General features: G+C 42.7%; 2 protein-coding genes across 6 annotated transcripts in view; one reads left to right on the top strand and one right to left on the bottom strand.

Moving 5' to 3' along the window:
* The window catches only part of LOC132406402 (protein GPR108-like), a 155,682-nt gene extending 150,219 nt beyond the window's left edge, over positions 1 to 5,463 (bottom strand). For 3 of the 5 annotated variants that reach the window (XM_059992038.1, XM_059992035.1, XM_059992039.1), the window contains exon 1: positions 5,304 to 5,463. The gene's annotated coding sequence lies outside the window, so the exon portion shown is untranslated. Of the gene's footprint in view, positions 1 to 1,855; positions 1,975 to 5,303 lie in introns of all 5 variants that reach the window. The other 2 variants (XM_059992036.1, XM_059992037.1) reach the window with 2 other exon arrangements.
* The window catches only part of LOC132406403 (cdc42-interacting protein 4-like), a 172,658-nt gene continuing 154,654 nt past the window's right edge, over positions 4,078 to 22,081 (top strand). The window contains exon 1 of the mRNA XM_059992040.1: positions 4,078 to 4,323. Coding sequence (XP_059848023.1) covers positions 4,300 to 4,323 — 24 coding nt within the window. The 5' untranslated portion in view covers positions 4,078 to 4,299. The remainder of the gene's footprint in view (positions 4,324 to 22,081) is intronic.

Consider the following 22,081-nt stretch of genomic DNA (forward strand, 5'->3'; position numbering starts at 1 on the left):
ATTTGAGGTTCAACCAAATAGGAACATTGGGAATTCCGATTAAAGGAACCTCAATTTGAGTGAATGCTTTGTAAATATTGCCCAGACACAGTTATTGATTGGCAAGAAATAGTACATCACACACTGTAAAAAATGATAAAGAAAATAGATGTCCCACTTTCAGCTTTATCAAACAGTTGATAGGAGAAAGAAAAGAAAAATAAAATGAAAGGGCCAGGCTAAATCTGCACACAACGGTGGGGCTCAGGTCAAGTCTGCAATGGGTTGGTGTACAGCTTTAAAATCACAGATAGAACTTCCCTTCATGGACTCTGTAGTCTTTCAAAGCACTCCGTGTATTAAGGTCTCTCCTTCGGATTGGCTTCTCCAAAGGTCGTCCTGGATCCTCTCCTCTCCGCATCTCCTGCTATAAGACTATGAACCTGGCCACAGTCCGTCACGAATCTCTTTCCACCCTGCTCTCTCTAGAACCTTCTCCTGAACCCACCAACCTGAATGGCTGACACGGCAATCCCAAGTTGAACAACATGACTTTATCTTCAGCTGAAACCTAATCATTCTATCAGCAGGACACACTGCTTTTACAGAAGACTGCTAACATGAAACACCTCACAGAATAGCTGTAGAGTTCTTAACCAGGGTAGTCCACTGTTATCTTTACCTTTTGTTCTGACTTTCAAGCTTTTTACTTTTAAATTTCACTGTTGAAGGCCTCCCACTTACCAAGTACACCTTTGCCAGAAAACAGCCGCACTCGTCAGATCCTTTCTGATTCCATTCTCCAATTTAGAATATCAATCCCCGGGACAGATCAATCTTTTTCCAATATTTACTTTGAAATGAATGGCATTATGATCACCAGATGAAAAGTGCTTCCCTACACAAACTTCTCTCTCATTCCCTAATAAAGAGATCAAGAATTGCATGCTGTCTCATTGGGAATACTATGTCCAGATTAAGGAAATTTTCCTGAATACATTTGAAAAACTCTGTCACATCTAGACCTTTTACAATATGGGTGTCCCAGTGAATAAGTGGGAAGTTAAAATTGCCGACTATAACAACCTTATGTTTCTTGTAAAAGTCTGTGATCTCTTAGCAGATTTGTTCCTCTAAATCCCGCGACTGTAGGGTGGTCTATAATCTAGGCCCATTAATGGGGTGACAATTTTCATATTCCTCAGTTCCACCCATAACAACTCACAAGTCAAGTTCTCCAATCCGTGCTGACTGAGCACTGCCATGACATTTTCCCTTACTAGTAAACCCTACCCCTCCTCTGTTTATCCCTTCTGCTCTATTGAGTCTAAAACAATAGAACCCCAAAATATTGAGCTGTCAGACCTACCCCTCCTACAACCAAGTCTCACTAATGGCTACAATATCATAATTCCATGTATTGATCCATGCCCTAAGCTCATCTGCTTTTCCTGCCATACTTCTGCCATTGAAGTATACACAGCTCAGGATGTTACTCGCACCATGCTCGACCTTTTGATTCCTGACTGATGCAAGGATAAGCAGTGCAGAGTCTTGGAAGACTTCAGTTTTATAGAGAAAACAACAAGATGGAGGAACACCGTGGGTCAAGGTGCATCGACACGGGGAAATGGACAGTCAACATTTCCAGTTTCAACCTGAAATGTTCTCCATTAACTTCAGGTGAAGGTTTTGACCTGAAATATCAACTGGCAAGTTTTTCACATGGTGAGTATATGGAACAAGTTACCAAAGGAGGTGGAGGCAGGTAAATCACAGTGTATAAAAGACATTGGGGCAGGTACATGGATAGGAAAAGTTTAGAGGGATATTCAAAGTTCAAAGCAAATTTATTATCAAAGTACATATATCTTACCATATACAACCCCGAGATTAATTTTCTTGCAGGCATATTCAATAAATCCAATAGTCGTAATAGAATCAATGAAAAGCTGCACCAATGGGGCAGACGGCCAGTGTGCAAAACATAACAAGCTGTGCGAATAGAAAAACAAAGAAGGAAAGTAAATAGTAATAAATAAATAAATAAATAAATAAATAAATAAATAAATAGGCAATAAATATCAAGAACTTGAGATGAAGAGTCCTTGAAAGCGAGTCAATAGGCTGTGGGAACCGTTCAGTAATGGGGCAAGTGAAGTTGAGTGAAATTATCCCCTTTTGTTCAAGAGCCTGATCGCTGAGGGGTAATAATGGTTTGTGAACCTGGTGGTGTGTGACCCGCTGATGATGGCAGCAAGACGAGAGCATGACCCGGGTGGTGGGGGTTCCTGATGATGGATGCTGCTTTCCCTCGACAATGCTCCGTGTAGATGTGCTTTACCCGTGATGGACTGGGCTGTATCCATTGCTTTTTGTAGGATTTTCCATTCAAAGGCATTGGTATTTCCATACCAGGCTGCGATGCAGCCAGTCAATATCCTCTCCAGCACACATCTATAAAAGTTTGTCAACGTTTTTGATATCATTCCTATCTTCACACTTCCAAGGAAGTAGAGTTGCTGCCATGCTTTCTTCGTAATTGCACTTCCATGGTGGACCCAGGACAAGTCCCCTGAAATGTTAACAGCATGGAACTTAAAGTTGATGACCCTCTCCACCTCTGATTCCATGTTGGGGAATGGTTCATGGACTTCCAGTATCAAAGCACACTTATTATCAAAGAATATATAAATTATACAACCTTGAGATTTGTTTGCTTACAGGCAGTCACAAAGCGAGGAACCCGAAAGAACCCAATTAACAAAAGAAAAAGACTAACCCCCAATAACACAGAGAAAGAGACAAATCATACGAACAATAGAAGCGAGCAACAAAAACAGCATTCTGAACCGAATGGAGTCCATAGATCCAAATCCCCTGAGCAGCCCCGAGTAGGGGCAAAGCCTCTGTATCCAGTTCATCATAACAGTGGGGCAAATCACTGCACAGTTCGCAGACTCAAAGCACCGTAGCCGGGGTAACTCTCACAGCCTCGGTGTCGCGGAGAGAGCAGTCCCCAGTCTATCTGGGCTGGTGTTTAAATTATCCCAACAGCGGATGAGGACAATGTCAACTCCCTGGTCTGGCTGACACCGAGTAAGAGATTGCAGTTGTGAAACCACTCAGCTAGATTTTCAATCTCCCTCCTGTATGCTGATTCATCACCACCTTTCATTCAGCCAATGGGAGTGGTGCTGTCACCAAACTTAAATATCGCATTGTAGCTGTGCTTGGCCACACAGTCATAAGTGTAAAGCGAGTAGAGCTGGGGGCTAAACACACAGGCTTATGGTGCACCTTTGCCGATAGAGATTGTGGAGGAGATGTTGTTGTCAATCCGAACTGACCGGGGTCTGCACATGAGGAAATTGAGAATCCTTTTGCAAAGGGAGGTATTGAGGCCAAGGTCTTGAAGCTTCTTGATGAGTTTTGAGGGGATACAGTATTGATTATTTTTGATATGGGCCAAACACGCATAAGAAGGACTAGCTTAGATGGGCATCTTGGCCACCAGGGCCTAGTTGGACCAAAGGGTCTATTTCCATGTTGTATTACTGTAATTAATGTACATGGTTGAATGGTTGACTGACAACCCACACCTTGTCAGTGGGTTGTCAAGCCTGGTTTTGTCCTCTGTCTCTCTGTAGGATGGTGTTGTCAACTCAGGCAACGACTGCATTCAGGACACAATGCATAGAAGCTCATTGGTGTTGCCCTCTCTCTCCCCCCCCCCCCCCCCTCAACTGAGCACAACTCATCTTTACTGCATCCACGTGGAAATATCCTGCACAATAGATCAAAGCTCAACAGATCATGCAACAGCCGTGGATAAAGACAATCGAGAGTTAACATTGCAGTGTTATGACCTCTCGTCGGGAGCTGAAGCTGCCTGACCCGCTGAGTATTTCCAGCATTTCCTGCGTTTATAACTTAATTCCCAGCATCTGCTTCCAGACAATAGCCCGACACTGCATTGCAGACAGATTTAAGGCGAGAGCCGGGCGCTCCGGCAGTTCCCGCCATGGTCGCCGGGAGGCGCAGTTGAGCTTTTAAGGCGGATTTGCGTCGATGACGCGGGGCTGCGCTGCGCAGGGAAATTGGCAAAGTGAAATTAGCCAGGGCTGGGATAATGTTTACAGCTTGAGAAAGCTTAGCAACTTCATTCATAAGAGGAGTTCTCACAATCGGTATTTGCTTTCCAAAGAAAGACCCACATCGGCAGAGAGGTAGAAATAGAGTGAGAGAATCTTAAAACTGAAGAGGTCCTAGTTGCTTCTCAGTCTGGTCGAGACCAGGATTATAGAAAGTTGGAACATTATGGAGTGGGGATCGGAGCTATGGGTAAGTGCTGTTTAAAAAAGCCAAGAAATCAGATGTCCTGGGGATGTTGATGGCGAGTTTCCTGTTGTATCGGACGCACGGCAACGAACATCGGAGATGCCCCAAGAAAGTTTTATTTTGGTGTAAAGTCAATGTGGTCCAAATTAGTTCATCGCCCAACTTACACCAAAACTATTTTTCCCTCTTACCCTGCCTCCCTTTCTTGTGTGGATGTATCTGTTGTAGGAAGCGGCCGCCTCTGGCCAGATTACAACGATTTGCAGGGATTTTTTTTTTGTTTTGGTTATTAAAGAAACGCATCTTTTTTTTAAACTGCGAAGCGGTCGACTTCTCAGGTTTGTGACACTTCCCTGCAGACCTTGTGGAAGATTTCTCTGTACCACTTTCCACGAGCCTCCCCCCCCCCCCATGTGTGTTAATTTTAAACTCTCCATAGATATTTAAAATAAAACCCGTCAATGCTAGAACCATTCTTCTTTGAATTCAATATTAACTTACCATGTAACAACCTTTTGTGTTAAAACGCCGATTTTCGGTGTTACAGGAGGCTGAAAGGTTTTGGGAATATCGGCGAAATTCCCCCCCCCCCCCATGTTGCTTTTCATTCCTGTAAAATTTCCCTTCGCTGCAAGGTCTGTCTGGCTTTACTTGGAGAATCCTCCAGCTGTTTGGTGTGTCTGGGTGTTTTTTTTTGTTTTAATCTTCAAAGGTATGAGCTGCAACTTTGAGGAGCAGTAATTCGAGAGAGTACGCAGCACACGACACGCTTTGTCGATCCCGAGAGCAAACTGGCGATTTATTGGGGGTGGGGGGTGGTGGTGGGATGTGAGATTTTTATTTAGTTGGATGTACGCGGCAAACCGGATACGTTTGGTATTGTTCTGGGATCGTGGCTGTGAGCTGGGCACTCGGCCCATCGAATGGTTTTGCCCCTCGATAGCAGTTCCTCCCCCCCCACCCACCTTGCCCTTTTCCCATACCTGCGTGAGGATTCTCTTTCAACTTTATAACCTCGCCTTGTCTTGCGCACGGTACTCGCGTTTTAATTTAGCCCTTTGTTCCAATGACGCCAGGTTTTAAGGTATAATGTATGTTCCTTGCCCTGCTGACTAAAGACGCCGTTGAAATGGATTACTTGTAAATGTTTTAAGGAATGGCATAAAGGCCACAGCGCAGAGGTGTGACATTTGACCCCAACAGGTCCGGACACACCTCCTCCCGCCCTTTTTTGTTCCTTTCGCACTAACATTTTGTCTCGCCCCCCATATCCATTTGGGAGTTAATACCTCTCGCAGGTAAAGCACTGCTCGGGAATGCCCTCATGGCGCCTGGTGCAGGATCCCGAAGGTGGAGAGGCTCCCTCCCTACCAAACTCTCTCGATGACTCACCGAAAAAAGTGCTGAGAGCACTCGGGTCAGGCAGCATCTCTGGCGAGAGAGACTGTTAATGTTTCATGTTGATGACATTTTTGGCAAAATAGAATGTTAGACTCCAGAGACTGCAGATGCTGGAAATCTGGACCAAGGTACACAAAGAGCAGGAGGAGCTCTTTGGGTCAAGTAGAGGAAAGTGAACAGGCAATTTTTTGGGCTAAGGCCCTTCAACTGATTTAAGGTCTTGACCCAAAACATTGACTCTTCATTTTCCTCCATAGATGCTGCTTGGCCATAGAGTTCCCCTTGAATTTTCTGTGTGGTGACATTAGTGTGTTAAGTTCGTTTTCCTTCAACACAGATGCTGCCTGTCCTGACGGAGGGTCTTGGCCCGAAATGTTGACTGAACTTCTTCCTATAGATGCTTCCTGTCCTGCCGAGAGTTAGCAGCATGCAGATTTTATTTCAGATTTCCAGCATCTGCAGATTTCCTCGTGTTTGCTGCCTGTCCTGCCGAGTGTTAGCAGCATGCAGATTTTATTTCAGATTTCCAGCATCTGCAGCTTTTATCTTTTTTTTTGTTTGCAGTTTTTGGAGTTTCTTCCCATTTTTGAAGAACTCTTCAGATTGTGACAAGGGTTACCTTCTCGAGAAGAGAACCCCATCCTGTTGCTGAGAAATCCATGAATGGGGGAGTAGTTGACCCGGCTCCTGGGTGGGATCTGCGAGGATCTTGCTCTTTGTGTCTCAGTGGTTTCTGGAGGGAGGAGGAGGTTTTGCCTCTGATGGAATAAAACAAGAAAGACACAAGAGACTGCAGATGCTGGAATCTGGCAAACAATCTGCTGGAGGAACTCAAGGGGTTGGGGTAGCATCTGTGGGGGGGGGTGCCGTTGGAGGAACTGTTGATGATGCAGGGTTTTGACTCAAAATGTAAACAATTCCTTTCCTCTCACCAATGCTCAGGAATCTACTGAGTTCCTCCAGCACATTGTTAGAGCGCAAGAGGTTTAATTTGTGTGAACACCAAGAATTGTATTTGTGATGGTCTGGCAACGCACACAATTTCCAGCATCTGCAGATTTTCTCTTGTTTGTGATTGTATTGATCTGGTCATAATTTCTTTGGATCACTTTTCATAGGAGACTTCTTGATCCATTATGTGAGTGTTGTACTGTCCGGTTAGTTCCCTCTGCTTTTTCCTCCTACCTGAGGGCATAGTAGGCATCCAGGGCAATTCACTGCAGAGTGCATTGAGGTAGAGCAAAGTCAAATAACAGAATGCAAATCAAACCTTTTCTTTGTTGAACATTTTATTTTTTTATCATGCACAGTAGCTCAGATGACTTCTTTCATTTGAATTTCTAGGTGTTAAAGAGCTGTTAAATGAGTGCTGGAAACAGGTCAGGCAGCATCTGTAGACAAAAGCAGAGTTAGATGTTTCAGTCCAATTAGCTTTAATCAGCTTTAAATAAAACACAGTTGAAAAGTGTGAGAACAAAATGCAGATAATGGAAACTTGAGATTAAAAAAAATGTTGGAAATATCCAGTGAGTTAGGATGTATCTGTCGAGAGTTGCCTTTTGAGAAAAGTGAAGTCAAACAAAGTCCCGACTAAAGGTCTTGGCCTGAAACGTCGACTGTACTTCTTCCTATAGATGCTGCCTGGCCTGCTGCTTTCCACCAGCATTTTGTGTGTGTTAGTCAAACAAAGTGTTATCTTGCTCATAAGCAAAATACTTCAGGTGCAGAATTGGAATTGGTTTATGATTGTTAGATGTGCTGGGATGCATACTGTTCGTCTGGAATTTACATCAATTCATTACCTAGAACACTGGAGGAAAGCATGATAAAAGAACAGAATGGAGAATAAAGTGTGGTGCAGGTGAACAATAAGACCATAACAAGGTGGGTCAAGAGTTCATCTTATCATGCTGATGGCCCAAGATGTCGACTGTTGATTCATTTCCATAGATGCCAGCATTTATAGCATAGATTCCATTATTCCAGCATTTAGTGTGTTGCTCTGGATTTCCAGCATCTGCAGAATCTGGTGGGTCCAGTCCATTTTATTGTACCAGATTACTATTCAGTAGTATTTCACTAGTGTCCTTGAGCCTGGTGGCATGTGCTTTCTGTACTTTGCATCTTCTGCCTGAGGGAAGAGGGAGGAGGAGGATATCTGGGGTGGGTGGGGTCTTTGATTATTCCAGCTGCTTTACGGAAGTAACGAGAAGTATAGGCATAATCTGAAAATCTTGGCTATTTTTCTGTTACACGTAACATTTGATTTACTTTGCTATTGTGGCCTTTTGTACATCCCATCAATTTATGTATTTTGCATTTATATCGTACATGCCCACATTTGGAGCATTTTGCACCCACAGAAGTAGTTTTAAATTGGATTAGTCATGTAGGAAGGCAAGTTTTAATGGTAAACAACATGCTAATGATGGCTAAATTTGTTGTAATGATTTACTGATAGAGTGATGAATGTCTGCACATAGGAGCAAGTGCCATTCAAAGTCACTTGGCCAGAGCATTGGAGGACAAATCAAAATAGCTACGGATGTTGGAAATATGAAATAAGAACAGAAGCTGTTGGAACACTCAGCAAGTCTTGAGGGTCCTGTCCCTCCTTGGTGGTAGTAATGAGAAGATGGTGAGGCTCCTTAAAGTTGAATGCTGCCTTTTTGAAGCTCAGCCCTTTGAAGATGTCCTCGATGGTGGGCTTGATCAGCTAAGTTCTTCGGACGTTTCTGTTTTTCCATACAACTCAGTGCTGATGTGGTTAAACTAGCAGGAATATTTCATAATTTTAAAAAAAGGGCTTTTTGCAGTGAAGATCGGATGTTAAAGCCTGCAGGTCTGGGTCCTCTCTGATTTTTATAAGACCTAGCATAATTCTTTTCACTTTGGTTTGTCATTTTTGCTAAATGGTGGGTCTGTGCTCTTTGTATAAGAGGAAACCGTAGTTCTTCCATACCATTGGCTGTGTGTTACTCTGGATTTCCAGCATCTACAGAATCTTTTATGTTTTTGATTTGCTGCTCTACTGCAAAGTCTCTTAGGAGGTACGTCTACCCTATTAAATTGAGGTAAATCTTCTTTTCATTGGGTGTTCAGTGAGAACCTCACTCACTGTGATTTCGGCTGCTGTATGACTCTTCAACCACATGTTCACCCAGAATTGCCACCACAGCTCCCATGATCCATGTTCCTTTTCAATCAGATTCAAAATTCAAAGTACATTTGTTGTTAAATTATGTACGCTAAATACAATCTTGAGATAACTTTTCCTACAGGCAGCCAAAAACAAAGAAGTTCAATAGAACCCTTTTTTTAAAAAAAAGGAGACTGTCAAACACTCAATGTGGGGTGGAGGGGGGAGAGAAAAGAATAAATCGTGCAAACAGTAAAAAGAGTGCCAATCACATTCAGAGTTGAGTTCACAGCCCCAAAGCTGGCCACAGCCAGTCCAGGACCCAGTTCATTGCTGACTACAGCCTCAGAGGTGAGTAAGCCCTGCTGAGCAACGAGCTGAACACCAGTTCAGTTCAATCTGGTCTGGTGCTTAAATCTCAGCTCATTCCTTAATCTCGGACCCAGGCCCCGCCGCGTCAATGCACGCTTGGGTCTGAGCTCCATCACCTCGATTCGGCCAGTACCTATCTTTCAAATCTGGCCTGGTGCTGGAATTGGTCAAACATCGGCTTGTTCCTTGCTCTTGGGCCTGGGCCCTGCCACCTCAGTTCAGCCTATGCTTGCCAGGTCATGCTGGCGATTCGAAAGCTGAACTCTGAAAGGAAAGTTACAGGCGTGATCGGCTTCCAGAAAAGTGAGATTAATAAAACAGTAGTTTTGTTTGCTGCCAGTAAGTCGTCACTGTGTTTCACCAGTGCCATCTTAAACCAGACTCCTTATTCTTTAGCCCTTTACCTTTTTCACCAATCACCTTCCAGCTTCTCACTTTATCCCTCATTCACCTACCCACCCACTTTTCCCTTCACCTGGCTTCATTCCTTCTGACTGACGCCTCAACTGACTTCACCTATCACTTTCCAGCTTGTACTCCTTCCCACCCTGCCCCCCGATTCCTTTCCAATCCTGATAGAGGCTTTAAGTCTGAAACTTAGACTGTCTCTTCCCCTCTATGGATGCTGCCTGATCTGTTGTGTTCCTCCAGCGTTTTGTTACATTCTTTTGTGTAACTCCTACAGACTGCAGCAACTTTCAAGCATTTTCCCAAAGAGTGACTCAGTTATAAGGTTCCTTATCACTTCTGCTTACATGAGGTCTGATGAAGCTGTAGGTCTTCTTCTCTGATTGGGTTCCTCTGCTTCCTGCCAAGTCCATTGTACAGAGATTAGCAACGGGCATTGGAGCCCGAACACACAGCTGATTGGGATTTACAAAATCTTTGTCATAACCTGTAGGCTGGAGTTCAATTTGAAAACATAAGAACAAAATACACTGAAGATACATACTTAACTTTTTCTCTCTTGACTTCCTTTGTCCATAATCACACTCCCTCCACACACCAGTAAGCTCATCTACAAAGAGCACTGCCACAAGAAAGCAGCATCCATCATCAAGGCCCTTCCCCATCCAGACCAGGCCCTCTTCTCACTGCGGCCATTGGAAAGAAAGTACAGGAGCCTTACCTGCAGGAAGGTACACACCACCGGGTTCAGGAACAACTATTGCCCCTGAACCAGCATGGATCACTTCACTCGCCTCAACACTGAATTGATTCCTTAACTTATGGACTCGGCAACTCATGTTTTCACTGTTATTTGTTTTATTTTTGTATTTGCACAGTTCGTCTTCCTTTGCACCTGGCAAGATGGTGCCAGCGGCCAATGGCGACATCCTGCAGAAAAGCTCATGAAACTACTTGATACCCTTCTCCTTTTCCTAAGTATACTTCTCCTGAACTGCGATTGATTGCAGTTTGTGTAATTTCCACTGTAAGGATGTATTTTTGAACTGACTGAAGGATCTGCTGCTTTTGCGATCTCCCAGCGAATTTGGCAAGAATGAGAGGGGCGGCCATCAATTTCTAATGGCAGAACGTGAATCCGTGGTCAGCTCCATTATTCCGCACTAATTAAAGCATTGAACAAGATTAAAATCGACGGGGACGAAAGAGGAAAACAACCAGCTGTTCAGTGCCATCTGCCTGTGTTTTACTGGTCTCCTGCTGGTAGAACGTGCAGGAGTCTCGAGTCCCACGCCGCAAGGTTCGATTCCTAATCCTCAACGTGCAGTTCCTCGGCGGTTCCTTCTGTGGATTCACTTCTGGGGACTCTTTGGTTTGATGTCCTCAGCTCTGTCTTTGGCTCACTTCAGGGACTCTGCAGTTTCTGTTCCGTGTGTTTTTGTTTATATATTTGTGTGATTTGTTCGAGGCGCGGAACTGGCTGTGCCTTGCAGCATTGACGCAGCGCTGAGCCGACCGGCTTGGTGGCCGTGACTTGCGGCCATCGACTTCTGGACTGGCTTCGCTCACCTTGGTGCTTGTGGATGCAGACCCTCCTGCAGGGACTCAGTGGCTTGATGTTTCATGTTTTGTGTGTTATTTGCCTGCTTTTGTTGCCCCGATTTCATCGTGCACGGGATGTTTGGTCTTTGTGCAATTCTTCTTTAAACAGGTTCTGTGGTGTTTGTTTGTGGCTGTTTGCGGGAAGATGAATTTCAGGGTTTTATATTGTATACATACTTTGATGATGTGCTTTGAAATTTTTTGTTGTTTGTCAGTCTTTGTATTTTTTCATTGATTCCATTGTATTTCTTTGTTCTACTGTGAATGCCTGGCAAAAATGAATTTCAGGGTGACATATACGTACTTTGATAATAAACTTTACATTTTGTAGTTCGTAATGAGTTATCTGGACTGCTTATGTAATTTGCAAAGTGGAGGGAGGGCATTTTTAATTGAAGTACAAGTTTTAAGGTCTGGCACCTCGTGTTACTTGTCTTGTGAAGAGAAAATTCCGGAAATTGAATCTGAAGCATCTCTTCATCTGTCACCACTGAAACCACCCTCACTGCCCTGCTTCACCAAGCATGGTGTGCTAGTCCCATCACTCTTCCTGAGAGGGTGGCACAGCTGGTAGAGTTCTTGTCTCAGCTCCAGTGAACCAGATTCCATCCTGACCTCTGGTGCTGTCTGTGTAGAGTTTGCATGTTCTCTTTGTGGCTGCCTGGGTTTCCTCCAGGTCCTTGGGGGGGGAGGGGGGGAGGGAGGTATAGAAGCCTGAAGGCACGCTGAAAGTTCTAGGAACAGCCTCTTCCCTTGTGCCATCAGATGCCTGAATGGTTGATAAACCAACCCATGAATTCTACTTCATTTTTTGCTCTCTTTTTGCAACGCTTATTCAATTGAATATAAATAATATTTAATATATTCATTTATAATTTTAATTTGTAGTTTTTTGATGTATTGCACTACTGTAAAACAACAAATTTTGTGACGTGCCAGTGATACAAAACCTGATTCAGTTTCTTCCCACATCCTAAAGGTGGTTGCAATTGGTCCTGTAATGCGTAGGTGAATGGTAGAACCTGGTGGTGGGAGATTCTGAGAATGAAGGGCAAATAAAATGGGATTATGGTAAATGGGAAATCAAAAACACCAGATCTACAGATACTGGTATTCAACACACAAAATGCTGGAGGAACTCATAAGACTGTAAGATATAGGAGCAGAATTAGGCCATTGGTCCTATTGCATCTGCTTCACCATTTCATCATGACTGATCTAATTTTCCTGTCAGCCCCAATCTCCTGCCTTCTCCCTGTATCCCTTCATGCCCTGACCACTCAAGAATCTCTCTACCTCTGCCTTAAATGTACGTAAAGACTTGGCTTCCACAACTGCCTGTGGCAAAGTATTCAACAGATTCCCCACACTCTGGCTAAAGAAATTTCTCCTCATCTCCATCCTAAAAGGACACCCCTCTATTCTGAGGCTGCCCCCCCGGTCTTAGACTCTCCCACCATAGAAAGCATCCTCTCCACATCCACTCGATCAAGGCCTTTCACCATTCAACAGTTTGCAATGAGGTCACCCCTCATTCTTCTGAATTCTAGTGAATACAGGCCCAGAGCCATCAAACAGTCTTCCAATAACAAGCATTTCAAACCTGGAGCCATTTTTGTGAACCTGCTTTGAACCCTCTCGAGTTTTAGCACATCCTTCCTAAGATAGGGGGCCCAAACCTGCTCTCAATATTCTAAGTGAGGCTTCACCAGTGCTTTATAAAGTCTCACGATTACATTCTTGCTTTTATATTCTATTCCTCTTGAAAGGACTCCCAAGTCCCTTTGCACCTGAGTTTTTTGTATTTTCTCTCCATTTAGAAAATAGTCAACCCTCTCACTTCTACCGAAGTGCATGACCATACGCTTCCCGACACTGTATTCCGCGCTATTCCGTCAGCCATTTCTGCCCCTCCACCTATCTTCATATCGTCTGTAAACTTTGCAACAAAACTATCAACTCCATCATCCGATTTATTGACATATAATGTAAAAAGGCATTTTGCTCTTCTGTTGTATACAGGTTCCCAGCAGTTCAATTTCCCTGTATCTCTGCAACATTTTTCTCTTTCAGGTGGTTGCTAATTATTTTGTCTCTTACCTGTGCTGCGGGGTGAAATTCGACGTACATGTATGTCACCGTAACAACCCCGAGATTCCTTTTCTTGCAAGCATACTCAATAATTTTAAAAAATAGTAACCATAACAGAATCAATGAAAGACCACACTATGTGGTGTTCAACCAGTGTGCAAAAGACAACAAACTGCAAATACAAAAAGAAATGGATTGAGAAAATAATAAATATCAATCCATATCAATATGATGAGGCGAGTGAAGTTAACCCCTTTCGTTCCAGACTACATGGACAATCTGTAGTGGCCAATTGACCTACCATTTAGAGTGGAATCTTCCCTGTTCTCTCCATGAATGTGTGCAAGCATTTAGTCACGTAGGCTGCATCATAGCTTTGAGCAAGTTCCTAAATTCCCTGACTAACGGATGAAGTATTTGTGTGTTAAATCCCATTCCAGAGACTTGAGCTTTGCGGCAGTTGCTGTGGAATGCTGGGCTGCATTGTGTGTCTTTTAGATTAGATCTTCAATCAGGGTGAAAAGAATCATGCTGACTCATTTGGATAAGAGTAGGCAACTTGTCCAGGTAACCTTGCATGTACACTCAGTGGCTACGTTATTAGTTATGTTGTATACACCTGCTCGTTAATGCGAATATGTAATTGGCCAATCATGTGGCAGCAACTGAATGCATAAAAGCTCTTGATCAAGAGGTTCTGTTGTTGTTCAGGCCAAACATCAGTATGGGGGAAGAAATGTAATGTAAGTGACATTGACAATGGAATGATTGTTGGTGCCAGATAGGGTGGTTTGAGAATCTGAGAAACTGCTGATCTTCTGGGATTTTCATGCATAACAATCTCGAGAGTTTATGGAGAATGGTGCCTAAAGCAAAAAAAAATCCATTGAGTGGCAGTTCTGTGGGTAAAAATGCCTTGTGAAGGTGAGAGATCAGAGGAGAATGGCCAGACTGGTTCAAGCTGACAGTAAGTCAAATAACCACATGTTATAACAGTGTTGTGTAGAAGAGCATTCCTGAATGCACATGTCAAACCTTGAAGTAAGTGGGCTACAGCAGCAGCAGAAGACCACGAGCATAAAAAAGGTACTTTAATAAAGTGGCCGCTGAGTATATTTCTCCTTCAACTAACCCAGTCAGAGTTGGCTAAGTGATGAAAGATCTAAATGTACGCTGTGACATTTTTGCTGTGCACCTTTTGACTGTTGTAAGTCTAACACTGATTGTACTTGGGTTGGGGAGGGGACATGAAGTTATAGGCTATCTATGGAAGTCTTTTCAGCATTCTGGAGAGGATGTTGAAGATGCTATATAAAAGGATTTTATTGGGTGTGAAGCACTTTGTGTGTAAAGTGTTTTTGTATAGTCTGGGTAATTACAATATTACATTTGCTGGCACAAACTAGTTGTGTCTGAATGGCCTCTATCTGTGCTGTGATTGGTGTGATGTACAACGATGAGGTAATTTTTCCAGTTATTCTCTTCACTGTAACTTTTTGTTGGTGTTCCTGACTCAACTTTTATTTTCGGCATCCAAGCACAGCGCAGTCGGGTCACGTGGCCAGACTGTGATAGTTGACCAGTCGTGAGTGACTGTCACTGGGATCTGTTCCTGTAGCAATCGTCTTGCTTCACTTCAGTACGAGACCACAAGGATTTAATGGTTAATCAGCCAAAACCTAGTCTGGCCACAGGGGGTTCTGCACATGTTGGAGGAGCTCAACAGATCTATGCAAAGGAATGAACATTCGCTGTTTTGGGACAAGGCCCTTTGTTGTGGAGGAAGTCAGAATAAGGTGGGGAAAGGAAGGAGTACAAGCTAGAGGGTGATAGGTGAAATCAAGCTGGGGGGAAGGCTGGGTGAGTGGGGATGAAGTGAGAAGTTGGGTGGTGATAGGTTTTAAAGGTAAAGAGTTGAAGAAGGAATCTGATGGGAGAGAAAGGTGCACCACAGGAGAAAGGGAAGGAGGAGGGGAACCCGAAGGAGGTGATGGGGGAAAGAGTTAAAAGGGAAGCCAGAGTGAAGAATGAAAGAAAAGTGAAGGGGGGGTGTGAAATGACTGGAAATTAAAGAAATCCATGCTCATGCCACAAGTTGGGAACTGCCCAGATGGAAAATCAGGTGTTACTCCTCAAACGAGGGTGGCTTCAATGTGGCAGTAGCAGAGAACATGAACTAAGATGTTGGAATGGGAATAGAGAGTAGAACTAAACCTAGTCTTATCATCTGACATCGAGTGTCAGGGTTTTAAAGCAACTTCCTTCCTCCTTTGGTTCAAAACACACTGAAATTATTGGAATTGAATATGTAGTTGCTTATTGCTATAAAGAGAGTGCTGAGAAGATTCACTAAGATATGGAATGTTTTAGTTATGAGGAGAGACTGGCGAGACAGGTTGTTTTCCTTGTATCAGGTGAGATTCAGGATGACATGATAGAGTTATGCAACATTATGAGTGGCAGAGGTAGGGTAGATGGTAAAAAAAACTTCTGCCCATCGCAGAGGTACAGTGCCTTGAAAAAATATTCAGCCCCCACTACTATTTCACGTTTAACTGTCTCATTTTCTAAATGTTGATGTATGAATTAGGATTTTTTAAGTTAATCTACAAAACATTTTTCATCATGTCAAATCAAAAGAATTCTAAAACCTTTTGTCAATTTACTAAAAATTTAAAAAACAAAATTAGGAGGCTGCAAAAGTATTCATCCCCTTTGTAATCACTAAGCTAACTTTCGTCAGGTGCAATACTATACGTTACCAGCTCGCCCTCTCTTTGTATGGTAGATTTTCAACAGACAAAGGAACATTCAGGGCATGTCAGGGAAGCTATAATAGAGTACAAACCTGAGAAAGGGTACAAGGCCACCTCAAGGGAACTGAACATACCTAGGAGCTCAATACAGTCCATTGTGGAAAAAGAGACAGCCACACTGCGTAGACGAAGAACTTTGCGCTGATAAATAGCGTTAATAGACATGGTAGGCCAAGGATCTGTTCTTGTGCTGCATGATCCTGTGACATGTTCTCTTCAGAACAGTATTGAATGAGTGATTTACTGTAAATGGTGACCCTTTATTTGTGGAGATATTAAATTGTGGTCATACCAATTGCTTTGATGTCATGATTTTTTATTGTCCTTAAATTTGTTGCCACTCAATGGTGGTTGTGGAAAACCCTTTCTAAAACGTTTCCTTAGAGTCATCTCTACAACCATCAGTCTGAGCATTTTGTTGTGGCTTGTTATCATGTTTTGTTTGCTAATGTGTGTTCTGGACGTCTTTCTATGTTATAAAAATGCAGGTCTTCATTATGTTGAATGATAGCCCCTCCTGGGTCTTTCTACATAAGTGCTTACAGTTCATTTCTGTTAGTTTGTATTTTGCTATGTTTCTACTCAACCCAGATACTCAGGCCATGAGATCAGTTGGGAAGATGTTTTGAATAGCATGAATCACATTTTGCTGACCAGTTAACACCCAGGAAGAAAGAAGGGAAAAGGTTTAGAGCTGAGTTGGATGTTGTCCATTTATATCATAGTTCTTATGACTCTTATGTTTGGCCTACTTGTCTCTTTGTTAATATAGTCTGGCAATGGAGTTTCGTAGCAGATACATGTGGATGTCTGAGACCCATCCATCAAGACCTGGAATCTCCAAACTTTGTAGAGTCATGATCAACCAGAATCTGGATTGACTTCAATGACAGTCCTGGGGTGATGCTCCAGTATCTAAATTGAGCCAAGACATCACTTTACCCCTTGGATGGACTCAAAAACAAACCATGGAGTAGCTTTGAAGAACATGGTGTAGAGCCCTGTACTTCTCTAGCAAGAGCTTAAAGAAATAATTCCCCTTTCTTTCCCCAAAACCATCCCTAGGAACTTTTTTTAAAAAAAGATGATTAAGTCTGAGTCACGATCTCAATAGAGAGAGCAGCTTAACACCACAGGATTTTGACCTTTGGGCCTCAGGCTTTTATATTTGACTATAAAATAGTTGGCTGTATGGAATTGGGCCATCTGGCTGAACTCTCAAACAGTGTTTCAGCATTTGAAGCTCTTGGCTAGCCTCTGATCTCTGATTTAATTGAGAGGATATCATCTTAAAGGGGGTGACTTCTAAGCCATTCGCAAAGCCACCAGACAAATCTCTTCGGCAGCTAGCAACAGTCGTTTATCCTGACCACGAGTATCTCTTCCTTTTTTTTGCGCTCTTCCTCTGCTGGGATCACTAGAGCGTGTGTGAGGCTGATGTCAATGCTGTTATTTCAGTATGGGGTTGGCCAGTGTCCAGGAGCATTCACTTCCTCACTAGGCCAGCTATGTGGTCACTAGGTGCTTAGATCATCACTCAGCTCCTCAGCAGACATGCATAAGGCTAAGCAATCTGCACACAGATTCTCTCGACATTCTGGAAAGAATATAAGATTTGTTATGACAGAGGAAAGAGACCATTAGACCCATTGAGTCTCTGCCAGCTTGCCATGGAACATTCTCATCTTTTAGCCTTCCTTATACCTTTGCAATTCTCCCGAATCTCTCTAGATACAGCTAGAGCATGGAAGTAGGCCCAACTTGTCCATGCCAACCAAGATGCCCATCTAATGTAGTCTAATTTTCTGCATTTGGGTCACATCCCTCTATACTTCTCTTATCCATGTAACTGTTCAAATATCTTTTAAGTGTTGTTATTATGCCTGTCTCAACTACTTCCTCTGGCAGCTCATTCTGTGTGTGTACCATCCTCAGGTTCCTTTGAAGCCCTTCCTTCATCTTAAATCTGTGCCCTTTAATTTTGATTCCTTTTCCCTGAGAAAAAAACTGTGCGCATTCATCTTTCTTTCTTTCTTAATTTTGGAAACGCAGTACAGAACAGACCCTTTTGACCCGAAGAGCCACTCTCTGGCCAGCAATCCACCTACTTAACTCAAGCTTAAGCACAGGATAATTTACAATAACCAGTTAGCCTACTAACCGGTATACTTTAGGAATGTAGAAGGAATCCAGAGCACCTGGAGGAATCACTCTTGTTCTTGGGGAGGATGAACAAATCCCTTACAGATGGTATCCGAATTGAACTCGGAGTTGTAATAGAGTAGCACTAACTGTTTCGACTCCTACACTCCGAAGAATAAACTCCTCATCTGCCTAACCCCTCCCCATAGCTCAGGTCTTTGAGTCTTGGCAACATTCTTATAAGTCTTTGCATCTACTTTCCTATAACGGGGTGACCAAATACCCTTTTAAAGGCTCCGATTACCATCTGTCTCTAATGCACCACAGGCAGATCACTTAAAAATGCATTACTCATTGTCCTCTTTGTGCCTTTTGCCCAAAACTTGAAATGATCTTGTCCTTTACCATTGGGAAGTGGCAACAACTTTTCCTCCCTGCCCTTTTTAAACCTATCATGATCTTGTATGCTTTCAGATCTCTCTGTCTTCTCAATAGTTGAGGGGAAGCTGCCCCTGCTGATGAGGCACATCCTAATTTAGAGCATTAATTCAGAACCTTAACCCACAGAGAGGACCCCTGTGTTTTGTGGTTGCAGCATATTCTATTCAACTCAAGAGATTCTGCAGATGCTGGAAATCTTGAGTAATACACACAAAATGTAAGGACAACTCAGCAAGTCAGGCAGTATAGTTGCAATCTGCCAATCTAAACCAGTTGCCAATCTGTCCTTCCCCCTGGTTGTGGGTTCAAGCCATGTTTCAATTTCTTTAATCCTTCAATGCTGTGGTTAATAAGTTGTCAGTGATGCACCTCTGGAAGTTAAATTGAGTCTTCTACTTTGGGGAGTTATACAAATTCATCTGGGCCATTTCAGTGAAGATGGAGGGTTCAAGTTATCTGGCCCAGATCTGCCTTCAGTTAAGTCCAGTTCTTACCTAAAGTCGATACTTGGACATTCTCCAGAGTAACACATGCAAAATGCTGGAGGAACTTGGCAGGTCCGGCAGCATCTATGGAGGGAAATAAACAGTCAATGTTCTGGGCTGAGACCCTTCATTAGGTCTGGAAGGAAGAGATGAGAAGCCAGAATAAATCTGGGACAAGGGGAAGGATTTCAAGCTGGCAGGCGATAGGAGGAGCCAGGTAGGTGGCAGAGGGAGTGGGGGTGGGGGGGGGGGGTTCGAAGAATGAAGGGAGAAGCTGGGAGATGATAGCTGAAAAAAGTAAAGGGCTGAAAAATAGGATTGGGAATTCTCTGCTGCAGAACCCAATTGTTAAGAATGGAGGAAAGCTTTGTATTACATCCAAATTCCTTGTGTGCCGTGAGATTTGGTTAACTCATCACACAGACTTTATTCAGGTCAACTTGCGCAGAAGTTGTGATGCAACTTCTTGTCTGTTTCAGTTATCTCCTTCAGACATAAAGTGATTATTTATATCACAGCCTCTGCACAATGAGGTGATTGACTTTACAAAACAGGCACTTAAATTTAAGTACACTCTCTTTAAAAAAAATCATGAAATTGCCCTTTGAGCATTCCATGTTTCAAGTACTCTACAACTCATGTTCTCAGCATTATTTATTATTGATTTGTTTCTTCTTGTACTTGCACAGACTGTCTTTTTACACATTGGTTGCATGTTGGTCTCGGTGTCTAGGTTCTCACTGATTCTATTGTATTTTTTTGTTCTATTGTGAATGCCTGCATGAAAATGAGTCTCTGGCTAGGATATGGTGGCATATCTGTGCTTTGATAATAAATTTACTTTTTTGTTTTTGTTTTTTTTTGATATTTGTTTGTCAGTCCCTGAGTTTTATCTCACCCAGTCTGGCAGTCATAGAGTCATGAAGCTTGAAATAGCCCCTTTGGCCTAACTCATCCATACTAACTGTGTTGTCTAGTAAAGTAATCCCATCTGGCCCTTAACCCTCTAAACCTGTCCTATCTGCATATTTATCTAGATAGCTTTTAAATGTTGCTAATTTTCCCATCTCATTGTCTTTCTGGCAACTCATACCAAATTATGCCCACCATTTGTACAATGAAACTGTTCCCGATAGCCCTTTTAAATCTTTCATCTCTCATCTCTAAACTTAAACCAATGGCCTCTTGTTTTTAGCAACCTCTACTTTGGAAAAAGACTGTGCACTCACCCTGTCTATTGTCTTGGATTGCTCTACATTCCAGGGAATAAAATCCAATTCTACGCAGCCACTCCTTGTAACTCAGGCCTCTAAGTCCAGGCAATATCCTGGCAAATCTTTTCTACACTTTTTTTAGATTAACCACATCTTTCCAATAACAGAGCAACCAAAATTGTTTAGGGGTTGAAGGACTGTCCATGTGGGTGGCTGGGTTGGAGGAGAGGGACTTGTTATGCTTTTGTTGTTTATTGTTGTTCTGCTGAACATTGTGGGTATGCTGTGTTGGCACTGAAATGTGTCCCCATCTCACATTGTGTTGGTTGTTTTACTGAATGTTTCGATGTACAAGTGATAAATAAATTTAAGTCTGGAGACTGTACAAGCCTTGCTGCATTCATGGTTTTGTGCACTCAAGTTTGAACTTCAGGCAAGAAGTGGTCTTAACTGGAGCAAATGAAGTCTTAACTAGAGCTCATTGTATTCACTGAAATAACCCTGAAAAATTTGTCTAACTCCCCAAGTGGAAGACTGTTTAACTTCAACTCATTACCACAGAACTGGAATATTATTGTATTAAAGTTCAAGTCTATACAACCTAACCTTGTAACCCAGGTCTCCAAGTCCAGGCAACATTCATAAAACTTAGGAGCAGAATTAGGTATTCAGCCCATCAAGTCTTCTATGCCATTGAATCTTGGCTGATTTATTTCCCCCCTCAACCCCATTTTCCTGCCTTCTCTCTGTAACTTTTATCATCTTTACTAATTAAGTACCTGTCAACTTCCACCACCCAACCACCCAATGACCTGGCCTCCACAGCCATCAGTGACAACAAGTTCCACAGGTTCACCATCCTCTGGCTAAAAAAAAATCCTTTTCATCTCTGTTCTAAAGGGACATCCTTCTATTCTGATCCTAGACTCTCCCATTATTGAAAATATCTTCTCCATGTCCCTCTATCTAAGTCTTTCAGTATTCTTTGCACACTTTCTAATTAAATAATCTTTCCTAAAACAGGTCGACCAGAACTATACACAGAATGGCTTTGCTGCTTTCATGATACTTAGGCCTCAAAACCATCATAAATGTTTCTCCTGTTGGTGATTCAGCCTCCTTTCCTTATGGGTAACTTCTGACTCCTTTGCAGGGTTGTCCACCCCTGTTTCCCTTTACATTGGCTTCTTGTACTGACTTAAGAGTCGGTCACATTGCTTTGTGTGTCTGGACTCGAATGTAGGCTAGATCAAGCAAGGACAGCAGATTTCCAGATTTCCCTGAAGGACTTTAGTGACCTAGATAGATATTACCGCAGTCCGTTAGCTTCATTCCTAACACTGACTCTCATTTGTTTCAACTTATTTATTTCACCATATTTAAATTCCCAATCTGTTGCTATGGGAATTGAACCCAAGAAAGTTTGGATTCCTAGATTAGATTTCTAGGTTATTGGTTAGAAAACTTGTTTGTGCTACATACAGATGAACATTTCTGAAAGCTGCTGACCAATAATCCCTTGTTACTTTGTCTGTTCCTGCCCACTTGGCCTTACAATAACATTGTTCATCTTGCTGTGCCCTTAATGCAACCTGTAATAATTATCTTTAGTGTCATAATTGATGATCCTTTCAGTAAATGTCTGTGGTT

The sequence above is a fragment of the Hypanus sabinus genome, chromosome 16, assembly GCF_030144855.1.
Source record: "Hypanus sabinus isolate sHypSab1 chromosome 16, sHypSab1.hap1, whole genome shotgun sequence".
Classification (NCBI taxonomy): domain Eukaryota; kingdom Metazoa; phylum Chordata; class Chondrichthyes; order Myliobatiformes; family Dasyatidae; genus Hypanus; species Hypanus sabinus.